At 43.0% G+C, this 13,704-nt stretch overlaps 1 protein-coding gene across 2 annotated transcripts in view; it reads left to right on the top strand.

The window, feature by feature from the left end:
- The first annotated feature begins 2,023 nt into the window (after window positions 1-2,023).
- Window positions 2,024-13,704, top strand: part of GPCPD1 (glycerophosphocholine phosphodiesterase 1) — a 64,906-nt gene continuing 53,225 nt past the window's right edge. Inside the window, exons 1-2 of one of the 2 annotated variants that reach the window (XM_070732689.1) lie at window positions 2,024-2,403; window positions 11,837-11,914. In XM_070732689.1, coding sequence (XP_070588790.1) covers window positions 11,866-11,914 — 49 coding nt within the window. In that variant the 5' untranslated portion in view covers window positions 2,024-2,403; window positions 11,837-11,865. The remainder of the gene's footprint in view (window positions 2,404-11,836; window positions 11,915-13,704) is intronic. The other variant, XM_070732690.1, reaches the window with a different exon arrangement.

The raw sequence follows: 13,704 nt of genomic DNA on the forward strand, positions 1-13,704 counted from the left end.
TTTAACTTTGACTTCAACACTGTGGCTTGTAAACCATGATTTATCAATTGATATGTCATGTAATCTCATCTAACTGTAATTCAGAAAATAATGTTCAAATAAACCATGGCAGTGGAATATGTAAACAATATATAATTACAATATATTAAATGCAGAAAAAAATGCCTGATAACTTCTTGGCTCATGGGTAAAGGTTATTTGATTTTCAAAACTCTTCCAGACCAATTGCAATTTATAGTCTTTAAGGACAGTCTGATGTAGAGTACATTGCAGTAATTCTAGCCAAGCAGTGCCCAAGGAATAAGAGACTATGAACAAGACTTCTGGGTTATGAACAGGTGCCTTAAATAGGAAAGCCCACACCCACATCCCCCAGCCACTGCTGCTGCCTGCTCCTCCACCAAGAGATGCAAACCATGGTGAACCACTCTCTCAACCCAAGAAACCAGTACAAGATACTGTGGTTAATAACCACTAATATATAATGTACACGTGACATAAGAGTCCAGACTGGCAGTTACTAAGGATATTTAGTTATCTTCACATATTGTAATATGGCTTCAATATTCATTGACAATCATTATATAGGGTGCAGTATTAGCATATTCATTCTTTGATTCACGTGCTCTGAATCATACCTTAACTAAGACCCAAGCTACCCTCTTGTTGGTTTAACTATCCTACAGCAGGTTTTGTCTGCTGGTTTCTAGTAAACAAAGAGTGAAGTGTCCTGTCCCTCTGGAACACAGGAATGGAGCAGGGAGGGTAATGTGGGAAGTATGCAGAGGTGGGCTACTAAGGTGGAATGGTGATGTGTCCTCACCCCTGTGGTTCTGAGTGCTAGCTGAGTCCAGCGCAATTATGCTACTGCACCTAGGCAGGTAGCAAAATTGCTTGCGGGGACGCAATTTCCACTATTGGTCCTCCAGAACATTCTGAATTTCACCTCTCAAATACCGACCCATCATGGAAATAAAACACTCACAATGACTTAAAAGCTATTCAAAAGTACATCTACTACCCATCACAAATCAACTAGGAGCATATTTGAAAATTACCTGCCCTGGGGGAGAGGGTGGCGATTGCTTCCTACAGTTCCTTGGAAAATAAGCTGCAGAGTATATTATAGGTCAGTGAGGGTGAACCTATGGCACGGGTGCCACAGGTGGCATGTGGAGCCATATCTGCTGGGACACAAGCTGTTGCCCTAGTTCAGTGAGCCGCCCCGAGTTTGCGGAGAGGGGCGGCATATAAATCCAATAAACCTAACCTAACCTAACCAGTTCCAACATGCACATGTGTGCTAGCCACCTGATTTTTGGCTCACACAGAGGCTCTGGGAGGGCAGTTTTGGCTTCCAGAGACCTTCCAGGGGTTTGGGGGGGGCTTTTACATTCCCCTGGCTCCAGGGAAGTCTTTGGAGCCTGGGGAGGGCAAAACATGAGCCTATTGGGCCCACCAGAAGTTGGAAAGTATGCCATTTCCCGCCTGGGGGAGGGGCGAGAAGCTGTTTTCTTCCCCCCCCCCTCCCCAGGCATTGAAATTTGGGTGTGGGCACCAAAGGGAAAAAAGGTTCGCCATCACTATTATAGGTCGTTTTGCATACTAGTGTTACTATAAGTGGTCTAATAATTTGCTTATTTGGCCCCTCTGACAATCATTAAGTATTGTACCTCATGATTCTTGACAAATGCATATTTTCTTTTATGTATCCTGAGAGCTTATGCAGCAAAGACAAATTCCTTGTGTGAAAGAATTCTATTCTGTTCTAATCCTATTCTATTCTAATAAATGTTAACTAGCAATAGTAGGTGCCACAATAAGAACATGACTGCCGCTCGCGCAGCTGGAGCCTGCCGGTCTCGCCTTCTCTTCTCGGCTTATTCGGCCACGCGGCCTTGATAGGCCCCGCCCCCATCCCCACATTTTCCCGAGACCGCCCGCGCGCGCGTTTCTTCTAAGAAGGGTGTCGCCTTCCCGTCGTTCCCCTCCCCTATCTCGCTCCGCCCCTCCCACCGCCTTTCTACACACAGACAGAAACACACACAGACCTAAATACCCTCCTCGCGCGCTCTCCCATTGGCCGGCCGCCTCACGTGCTCTTGGCGCCGCTTGTTTTCCTTTCTTGCCGCCCGGCGACGGCGGTTTCAGCCGGGCGGCTGTAACCGGTTTAGGCCGGGGAAGAAGCTGAGGCGTCAACTGAACAACTGCGCCGCGCCCCTTCCTTTTTTTCCCTTTCCTCCTCGCGATTGCCCTTGACGTTTAAAGCCGCCCTCCTCCTCCTCCTCCCCCCTGCCAGGAAAGAAGGTGGTTGCCCGAGGGAGGAAGCGAGAGCCAACTCCTGCTTCTCACGCATCCCGACCGGCTTCCACCCGAAGTTCTCTCCCTCCCCTGCCGGCACAGGTTAGTCCCGGTTCTTCAGGCGGCGGAGGGAGGCGGGGGGAAAGAGAGAGAGACAAGCAGGAGCTCACGTCAAGGGCCGGGGATAGGAAGGAGAAGAAGCTCCTGGTGTACCGTAAAGGGGATGCCGCGACTCTGCCGCCTCTTCCTTTCCCGACACCGGTTTCCATTCCACCCACCCACCCCCATTCCACCAAGTTCACTGTTAATGGTACATAATGGAGGTCTTTCCCCCTCAACAATGCGGATTTCTCTCCCCCGCCCCGGGCCGTAGCTGCTTCAGCGCCGCTCGTTCTGTGCACCGGGTCGGTTTATCTCCCTCGTTGTTTTCACTCGGTTACTTAAAAGTGTGTGGCAAGAATTGGCGGGGTTACTGGGCGCTGGTTGGTAAGGCGACGCTTTTACTGAATAAAGCCCAAATTTACCAGCCAGGCTTTAAGACAAGATGGCCAGGGTTTGATGTGACGACTCTTAAGTGTTATGTTATATACATAACACTTAAGAATCGTCACATCAAACCCTGGCCATCTTGTCTTAAAGCCTGGCTGGTAAGTTTATATATACTGTATATAAATTTATATATGACGGTCTTGGCATATTCGGGTTTCTTCCCTTATAGGATTCAGAGATTTCTGGCAACATTTCGATGAGGTCCCACTCGTCATCTTCAGGCTGGTGCTTCTGTCCTTGTCTACTAGTCTAGTATTTGCCCTAGAACAAGGACTGAAGCACCAGCCTGAAGATGACGAGAGTTCGAAAGGTCACCAGAAATATCTGAATCCTACACGGGAAGAAACCCGAATATGCCAAGACCATCATACCTGTACCTGTGAAAATCTACAAAAACATGTACATAAAGTCGATTTCAGGAAACCTAAAAACTGCCAATTTAATATGACTTAACTAAAGTAAACTACACAGCTTGGCTAAAGAGCTATCTACAATGAAGGGTAAGACAGTGTCTTTGTATGAACCGGGGCAACAGCGCTAGCTGTTGAGATGTTATCCTTAAAGGCTGTTAATGAGACTTAGTGTTTTGGAAATTTAAAAAAGAAAAAGAAAAGAATAACCATCCATACAGATTAAAAAATAAACAGGGTGATAAATGATAAACAATATGTTTAGGAGGAAGTAGCACAAGTAGAATTTGAGGCTGGCATATAAGGCATTTAAATAAGCAGCTTGTGGGTAGATTAATAGATTGCAGTGATGGAGGTAGTGACAGGTCATTGCAGGATGCTAAGATGTCTAACTGCCTTCGTAGTGTGTATTGCTTTTTATACTGTTTTCCAAGCAGCAAAAGGTAGAAAAGAGCAACAGTATTTTCATTGGTGAATTTTCCCTGCCATTCCTTAAGAACATCCTGTTGATACAACCTAGATGAGAATATGGAGCAGCCAGCCAGGGATAGTGTCCTAAATCATTATGGCTATGGGAATTGGGTGAGATCATGTAGGCATGAGAGGCACATTAGGGGTAGGCAGTTTGCTTCACACAACCTTCACATAGCCTCCATCTCTACATCTCACTCTTTTTTATTTTATATACATTGTCATTAGAGGGGTTAATAATCAGGAGAAGAATGTCCCTGCAATTGCTAATACAGGGCATAAATCTGATCTTGAGGCAACTTGAGAGGGGGTTTGGGGTGAAAAGTTGTGATACATATGTTGAAAAAGAAAGGAAGACACTGAATAAAGCAGCACCCTCCAAACAAAATTATTTATTTATTTTATTTGTATTTATATGCTGCCTACTCCAAAAAGGATTGGGTCATAAATACTGAGACAATAACAATACAGCAATAATAATCAACAACGCAATAAAATATAAAATGTCCTAAAACCATGCACAATCATTCCTAATTACAGGCCTGCCAGAAAAGCCAGGTCTTAACAGCATATAACACAAATAATGACTAAAAACAGTAGGACACTTCCCAATAAGCCTGTTAATAACTAAGTCCAAAGGCTTTCCCACCAAGATCCTAAAGTATCAATTTTGAAATCAGAGGCTAAATTGTTTAAAATACTGAGCTGGATAGTTCTTGGCTTTGTGAAAACACAGTGCTCCTAAAACTGGAGATTAATTAAAGGATGAGGATTTGTTAAAAAATGAGGATATTGTATCTTTGCTTCTGGATTCTTATTTTTTGAAGAAGCTGTGGACTAATATAAAAGTCCAGTAACTAAGAGAAGTTTAACTGCAGATATTTAAAAATATTTCTTCTGGGAAGGAAAGGAAAAGGCTGTCTGATGTAGAGGAAAGCTCAAGGCTAGTGGTTTCTTTGCAGTCCTCTTTTGTGACATCAGCTGTTCATAGAAAAGGGCAGGATGACTGCAGTGGGTTAATGGCATTCCTCTGGGCCTAACACCTCCCTCCTTTCTTTTTTTGTTTAAGAACGTATTCCAAGGAGGAAAAGCCAGGGTTTTTTAAAATGCCTATTTATCTGATAACAAAAGAAATAGCTCATGAACATTTTATGGCTCTGGCAACCTTATTCAAATATTTATTTGCTATAGCATAGCCATTGGCAATTGTATGCTAATCAGATGGTGGGATTCAGCTGGTTTGGGTAAACTGGTAGCAGTGACCTGCGAGTAGGTCTGCCCACCCTCCTGGGCACAATCCCATCCTACATAGCTGTGTTTTGCATCACACATATGTGTGGATGGTGCGCACAAGCGAATTGCTTGTTTGATGTCAAACGGATGTGCGGATGGCACATGTGAGTGAAGCCATTGTGTCAGCAAACCCATTTTGACAATATGTGAAGCCCACCTCTGATGCCAATCCCATGCCTACACTTGCCATTATTTTGAAAAATGGAAAAACTGAGAGAATGTGTGCATAATCTTGGTTGGGAAATGATATCTTTGGCTTCTTTTGAATATTGTTATTTTGTTGTTGAAATTCCTGTATAGTACAAGACCAGCTGGGGATATTTAAAGCATCCTACTTTTCTCCAATTGGCCATTTTCACAATTAGACACACTTGCCAGATTCTTTCTAGCAGTCAAACATATTAATATTACTCTAGATTAGAAGAGAACTATTCTTCAATTAAAGTTATTTGCTTTTTAGCTTAACCATAATTAAGAAATCCAATAAGGGAAGGAGCAAAGGAAATAAAAGTGTTTGGGGGATGGAGCAATATAGCCTGTCTATAATCTCTGTCTATTCTTTGTGATTTGAACAGCTTTAGAAACACTAATGAGAGAAGTTGTTCTTTCTGCTTACTGCTGCTTTGATATTGTAGCTGAGTCTGCTCACTTTTTTCCATAACAGTTTGGAAGTTTGAAAGTCATCTTTATCATACTAGTAAACATCATGTGACCTCTGAAATCTCATTTCATTCAGATTTCCTTACTTAAGCAGAGAAACAGAATGACCACCAGAGGGCAAAAAATTGGTGCAGGAACAACTTCTGACCTGCTGTCTGCTTCCCCATTGAATGTCCTTGTGGGAAGCTGGCAGTCAGCATCCAAAATCTCCCTCATTCACTCCCACTTCTCTTCCTTCCTCTTTTTTCTTCCTTTTCCTTCTTTTCCCTTTTTTGTGTTCCTTCCTTCCTCCTTCCCAGAGGCAATTAAGTGAATGGTCCTGGGTGGAGTAGGAACAAAGTGATTGTGTGGGTGGCTGGGGAGCTGTCAGAGAAAATCAATAATGAGGATCACATGCAACAGTGCAGTGGCAGCATCACTGAAGAAGCAGTAACCCCTTAAGAATGAAGCGATCACAACTTCCCCAAATTTCATTCCCTGAATCCCAGTAGTATTCTGTAAGCCCATTTGAGGTACTTTGGTTGAAAAGATTTGACCTTCTGCTTCAACATTTTGTCCACTTAAAGGTTACACACCCAAGGGATTTAGTAATACAATGGTACCTCTACCTAAGAACGTCTCTACTTACAAACCTTTCTAAATAAGAACCGGGTGTTCAAGATTTTTTTGCCTCTTCTCAAGAACCATTTTCCACTTACAAACCTGAGCTTCCGAAACTGTAACTGGAAAAGACAGAGAGAAACCTCTGTGGGGCCTCTCTAGGAATCTCCTGGGAGGAAACAGGGCCGGAAAAGGTGGGGAGAAGCCTCTATGGGGCCTCTTTAGGAATTTCCTGAGAGGAAAAAGGGCCGGAAAAGGTGGGAGAAGCCTCTGTGGGGCTTCTCTAGGAATCTCCTGGGAGGAAACAGGGCCTCTACCCTCCCTGTGGTTTCCCCAATCACATACATTATTTGCTTTTACATTGATTCCTATGGGAAAAATTGCTTCTTCTTACAAACATTTCTACTTAACCTGGTCACGGAATGAATTAAGTTCATAAGTAGAGGTACTACTGTATATAGACAATGAATTGTGTCTTAGCATTAAAGCCCTCTGTTGTCATCCTGATTCTGATAAACCATACCTTACTTTCTTTACTTAACTACTTCTGCTTAAATTTATTTCAACGGCTCTTTCCTAGTCTTAAGCCAAGCAGCCATACAGGTAGTACTCTACTTACAACCATTTGCTTAGAGACTATTCAAAGTTAACAGAGGCTCTGAATAAAGTAACTTATGACCTTCTTTCACCCTTACTATGGTTGCAGCATTCCTGGGGTTGGGGTGATCAAAATTCAGGCACTTGGCAACTGGCATGTATTTACAACAGTTGCAGTGTCCCAGGGTCATTACCTTTTGTAACCTTCTGACAAGCAAAGTCAGTGGGGAAACCAGATTCACTTAATAACCGTGTTACTAACTTAACAACTGTAGTGATTCACTTAACAACTGGGGCAAGAAAAGTCATAAAATGAGGCATAAATCACTTAACTGTCTTGCTTAGCAATGGAAATTTTGGCTCAATAGTGGTCGTAGGTCAAGAACTTCCCCTAATTGCTGTTGTAGATTTCATGGGGGCACCCAATGGTGTACTGTATTTCTTTTCTTGTTAAAGACAATGTATCATAAGTACCTGGTTATTTATTGTTATCAATATATGACTTTGTTGTAAATGTGACTGACTTAAGTCAGTAGTATTTAAATACTGTAACTCACAAATGGATTTTCCTTGGCTAAGACTGTGAGGTGATTGTATCACTATGAATATTGATGCTTTATAAATTCACAGTAGTGAATTTGGTGAGCAGCAATTTATCAATTTCTAATCCATATCAGAAAAGTGATTTTTCTAACAGGTTATTCACACGCTTTTATTGCATTTCATGCAAAGTCATTGCTTATTGTGTAGTTCACAAAGATGAAAAGCATATTATGACATGTTCCACTGGCTTTCTGCAATGCTCAAAGCTGAAGGTTTGAGGTCAGTGAATTCTGCATTGCAGATTAAAGCAAACTATGAGAAGAAACAGATACGGACAAGTGGATGTCCACAGGAAAAGAAATGTTTTGCAGTAATAGGTGCTTCAATTACTTACTATTGCATTACATATTTTATATTGGGTTAGGATTTGACTGTAAGTAATATACTTGAATGTTAATATATAGTTTTTATATGGGGCTTTCACACTCTGATAGAACCAGTGCAAATTTGGTAATACAGTACAGTGATCCCTCGATTTTCGCGATCTCGATTTTCGCGAAACGCTATATCATGGTTTTTCAAAAAATATTAATTAGAAAATACTCTACGGTTTTTTTGCTATACCACGGTTTTTCCCACCCGATGACGTCATACGTCATCACCAAGAGTCACTTCTCTGTCTCTTTCTCTTTCTTTCCTGTTATTCTCTGCTTCAATCATTTTCTCATTTCTCTTTTTTTCTCCCCTTTTTTCTACCATTTCTCTCTCTCTTCCTTCCACTCTTCTCTCTCTCTCTTTCTTCCTCTCTCTCACTGTCTTCCTTCCTTTCTCATCTTTCTTTCTCTCTCTCTTTCTCTATCTTGCTTCTTCCTCTCTCACACTCTCTTCCTCCCTCTCTCATCTCTTTCTTTCCTTCTCTCTCTTTCTCTATCTCTCCCCCTCTTGCTCTCGAGCGGCAAACGGCGGCCGGGCGGGCAGGTGAACAAGCGAGCGGCAAACGGCGGCCGGGCGGGCAGGTGAACAGGCGAGCGGCAAACGGCGGCCGGGTGAGCGGGCGAGCGGCAAACGGCGGCCGGGTGAACGGGCGAGCAAGCGGCTGGGTGGGTGAACGGGCGAGTGAGCGGCTGGGCGGGTGAACGGGCGAGCAAGCGGCTGGGCGGGTGAACGGGCGAGTGAGCGGCTGGGCGGGTGAACGGGCGAGCGGCGAGCGAGCAGCCGGGCGGGCGAGCGGCGGGCGGGCGGGTGCTGGGGGTGCAGGGGCAGCTGGCATTCAAAGCAATCTGTCAGCTTCCGCACTCTCGTCGCTCCCCGCCTCCACCACCTGCGCATGCGCGGCCATGGAAAAAAGGTGCGCATGCGCAGATGGTGTTTTTACTTCCGCACCACTATACTGTGGAAAATCGATTATCGCGAGCGGTCTTGGAACGTAACCCTCGCGATAATCGAGGGATCACTGTATATCTATTTCCCCAAAGAATGAAATATTTGAAGACTGCTGTACAGTAACAGAAAGGAAAATAAGTATATTACGCAGTTATTGAGATTGAGATTTAAATGGTTTGCCAGAGTTTATCCCACATACTGGATAACTTACTGGTCCTTTGAACATGCAGTATATCCTGAGTGTAAAGAAGTTTGTACAGTCTCCATCCAAAACTGTGTTAGCTATTCATACAGAAGAGAAAGAGCTTTGTTTGACTCTTGATATCAGTGAATTAATGGATCGAGCCAGGAATGTTGACTGTTCAGCTTAAAGAACTAAACAATTTAATTCAAAAAAAAAATTAGATTCACAGTGTCCTAAATCATAATGTAGTTGTTTTTGTTTTAATTTAACATACTGCATGAATGATTGAATTAGATGTGTTAGATGTGTTAGATTTTGTCAGTAAATCATTGTGAAACTATTAATTACATGAAATATAAACCAACTTAATATGAAACATGTGGTGCAGTTGTAATTTCAGCCATTATAGTTTGTAAATAACATATGGTTTAACATTAGGAATGAACCAGATCACGATGACTTCTTCAATAAATCTTCATTAAAACAAACTAGAACATAATATAGTATGTGAAGTAAGCATCTGTACCTGTCAGAAGAGGCTTGATGAGTATATGCCATCAAGTCAGTATAGGTCCCTGATGGGGAACCTATTGCACACACGCCACAGGTGACATGCAGAGCCATATCTGCTGGCACGGAAGCTGTTGCCCTCGCTCAGCGCATATGTGGGCGCCTGCCAGCTGATTTTTGACTTGCACAGAGGCTCTGGGAAGACATTTTGTGCCTCTAAGGGGCCAGGGGAGCACATTTTTGCCCTCCCTAACCTCCAAGAAAGCCTCTGGAGCTTGGGGAGAGTGAAAAATGGGCCTATCAGGCCCATTGGAAGACAGAAAATGGGGGAGCGGGCACATGAGGGGCCTTGAATATGGGTTTGGGCACGCGCATCTGTGCGATAGCACGCACATACACTATTTTGTCACCCAAGGAAAAAAAGGTTCGCCATCACTGGTATAGGTAGTCCTCAGCTTACAACCATTCATTTAGTGACCATTCAAAGTTACAATAGTACTGGTCGTATGACTATTTTTCACATGATTGTTGCAGCATCTTTCTTCATGGTCATGTGATTAAAATTCAGATGCTTGGCAACTGATCCATATTTATGATGATTGCAGTGTCCTTGGGTCACAGTGGATCATTTTTTGCACCTTCTAACAAGCAAAGTCAATGAGTAAGCTAAATCCAGTTAACAACCTTGTTCTAACTTAACAATTATGGCATAAGTCATAAAATGAGGCAAAACGGACCAGAATACCTTCAAGACCGCCTTCTGCCACACGAATCCCAGCAACCGATTAGGTCCCATTGAGTCGGCCTTCTCCGGGTTCTGTCGACAAAACAATGTCATTTGGTGGGACCCAGGAGAAGAGCCTTCTCTGTGGCAGCCCCAGGCCTCTGGAATCAGCTCCCCCCAGAGATTAGGACTGCCCCCAGCCTCCTTGCCTTTTGCAAACTCCTTAAAACCCACCTCTCTCGCCAGGCATGGGGAAATTGATTCCCCCGGCTGTCCCGTTTTATGCATGGTTTATTGAGTTGTGTGATTGTTTTTAATAAGGGTTTCTTAATGTGTTTTGTTTTTAAATATTGGATTTGTAAACTGTATTGCTTACAATACAGGGGCGGCAAAGAAATCTAATAAACAAACAAACAAACAAACTTACTTAACAGATTTCTTGCTTAGCAATAGAAATTTTAGCAAATTGTGGTCAAAGACTACCTATATTATCAACTACCCAGCTAAGTAGTTAGAGGCTTAAGAGAAGACCCGTGAGAGTATTGTGTATACTCAAGTAAACTAAAAAAAGAATCATAGAACAAATGAATCCAGAGTTCTCATGTGTTACACAAATGAACAAGCTCATCTTACTTCAGATATATTATGCAAAGACATATCTCTAGAAATGTCTGTAGTGTTGGAAAAGGTGTGGAAGACAATAGTAACTGGGTGGACTCAGTTACATTGACAGTCAGTCATTATGGAGAAAATCTATAGTCATTAGGAGTTGAAAAAGATTTGGTGGGAGATAATCAAATTCACCTTTTACTCTTTCTTTAAAATGCTATGATATTTCTTGGCTTGAAAGAGGAAATTTGCTCCTTTTCTATTAGGTAGTCCTCAACCACAATTGAACTCAAAATTATGTTGTTAATTGAGAATTTGTTAAGTGAGTGGTTTCCACATTTTACAACATTTTTTGCCACATTTGTTAATAGAATCACTGTAGTTGATCAGTTAGTAACTTGGTTTTTTAAGTGAATCTGGCTTCCTCATTGACTTTGCTTGTCAGACAGTTGCAAAAAGGGATTACATTACCTTGGGGCGCTGCAATGGTCATAAGTATGAACCAGTTGCCAAGTATCTAAATTTTGATCACATGATCATAAGTATGCTGCAAATATAACTGAAAAACACTTCATTGGAAAAAGGTGGAGATAGCTTCACTAATTGATGCACTAACTACTCCACAGCCTTGCAAAAAAAATAGTTGGCTTTTAAATGTGCAAAAACATCTTAGTATATGCTTTTTTGAAGAATCACTAAATTCTGTATGAATATTTCAGTTTGGTTTCACAGACCTTCATCTCTTGTTTGCTAATAATTATTATCAATACAGCAGATTGCAGAGCTGCTTCCCTCCCCTTGCAGAGAAATTTAACATTTGGCTTTGTTTAGATATGCACTAAATTAAAAAAAAAACCCTCTCTGACTTGCCCACTACTAATTTTTTTACCCTCTGTTGTTATTATTTTGGCTTGTATTGTAATTTAAATTGCTATCTTTTTTGAAAGATTGTGTGCAGATAAATCAAATAATAACCTGATGGTTTCTTCTCTTTCTCAACAGATTAATATACTCTTTGAAAATAATTGAAGATGGCACCTTGTCAGGTTACCTTTGAAATAAGAGGACTATCTCCACCAGGTACAAAGTAGTTTTTAGTGCAGACTTGTAATAGCATTGAAAGTTGATTTTCCATGTAACAAATTATATCCAGGCAGTTGTAGTTGGGGTTTTGGGAAAATTTCATTTGTTACATCTTGTAGATATGCTTGGCATTTAAAATATTTTTAATGAACAAGATAAGTTTCCTTAGTTCTGGTACACTGTTTCCAAATATTATACCCTCTCAAATATTTCTGTGATTATGTCTTGTAAGTACAGTGATACCTCGTCTTACAAACTTAATTGGTTCCAGGACAAGGTTCTTAAGGTGAAAAGTTTGTAAGACGAAACAATGTTTCCCATAGGAATCAATGGAAAAGCGATTAATGCGTGCAAGCCCAAAACTCACCCCTTTTGTCAGCCGGCGTGCCCGTTTTTGCGCTGCTGGGATTCCCCTGAGGCTTCCCTCCATGGGAGGGACTTCTGTGTTTTTGTGATGCTGAAAGGGAATCCCAGCAGGGGAATCCCAGCATCGCAAAAATGAGCGCTTCGCTGGCAACGGAAGTCCGGAGATGGGGTTTCCCAGCGAGGGGAGCATCAGTGAAATCGCAGCATTGCAAAAACACTGAAGTCCTCGAAACCCCAACTCCAGGCTTCTGTGTTTTTTTGATGCTGCGATTTCACTGATGCTCCCCTCGCTGGGAAACTTTCTGTCCAGAGGTGGGGTTTCCCAGGGAGGGGAGCCTCAGGGGAATCCCAGGAACACAAAAACAGGTGCTTTGCTGGCAACAGAAGTCCGGAGGCGGGGATTCTCCGTACTGAAGGAGCGGGTCCAGCAGTCACATGGGTTGCTCATGTCCAATCCGGTGGAACTGAGCCTAGTATTAAAAAAGCTTGCCGGATCCGCCCCTTCCCCAGAATTCGCTCAGTTCGCATATCCTGCGGTTGTATTGTGATAGCTCGTTCAACATTCTAACACCTTCCCTTCGTTCCTTTTCTTCAAAAGTAGTAAGATTTGTTTTATCATTATTATTTACTTGCACCAATAGCGCCAGCCGTTTGCGGCTCGGCTTTTTTCCTTTGGAGAAGTTGCGGTTTCGTTTCCCCCCGGCGGTTTTGCCGGTTACGATTCCTGCGGCCGCTTGTGGATTCTTCTAATCCTTTGGCCTGGAGGTCCTGGTGCAAGTATTAATCTATTGAATTATTGATTATTTATTGTATACAATATATTTAAGGGCTTAAGAAATACCTCCTGCGGAGTGAGACGCCTTCTAGTCTCCTGGACTTAGTCGATCGCTTCCCCTTTAAGGAATTTACGGGGCGATTTTTTCGGCGCGAAGGCCTTCGCGCCCTTTTTAAATCTAGGCCTCTCGTGTTGGCCTCCTGCCAGCCGCGTAGGCCTCAGTCCACCGCGTGGATCCCGGAGCGGGCCTTGGGGGTCCCAGGCTAAATTCTCCACCGGCTAAGCCTCCAACCAGAGTGCCTTGGTTTACTTAATTATAAAGTTTAGGGAGGCTGGCCCCGCTGGATTTGGGGGCACGAACTCTGGGTTTGCCCAGATTGTCCTCAAGTTTCAGCAGCTTCGAGGCCTCGAAGCAGGATCCATTCCTCTTGGGAAGTCCTTGAAATTCTTCTCCTTATTATTCAGTTATTGGCTCAGCCTTGTCTTCTGTTAATTGTCAGAATATGGCTACTTTTCCCAAGAGAGGCACAACTAAAGGTCCCAGAGAGGCCAGGCCTACAGGCGATGAGATTACTAGTATCCCCCAGGCCTCTTCCTCCTCTTCTCCAGGGGCCCGCCCCTCGACCAAGGTCACCAGGGCCGAGAA

The sequence above is a fragment of the Erythrolamprus reginae genome, chromosome 1, assembly GCF_031021105.1.
Source record: "Erythrolamprus reginae isolate rEryReg1 chromosome 1, rEryReg1.hap1, whole genome shotgun sequence".
Classification (NCBI taxonomy): domain Eukaryota; kingdom Metazoa; phylum Chordata; class Lepidosauria; order Squamata; family Dipsadidae; genus Erythrolamprus; species Erythrolamprus reginae.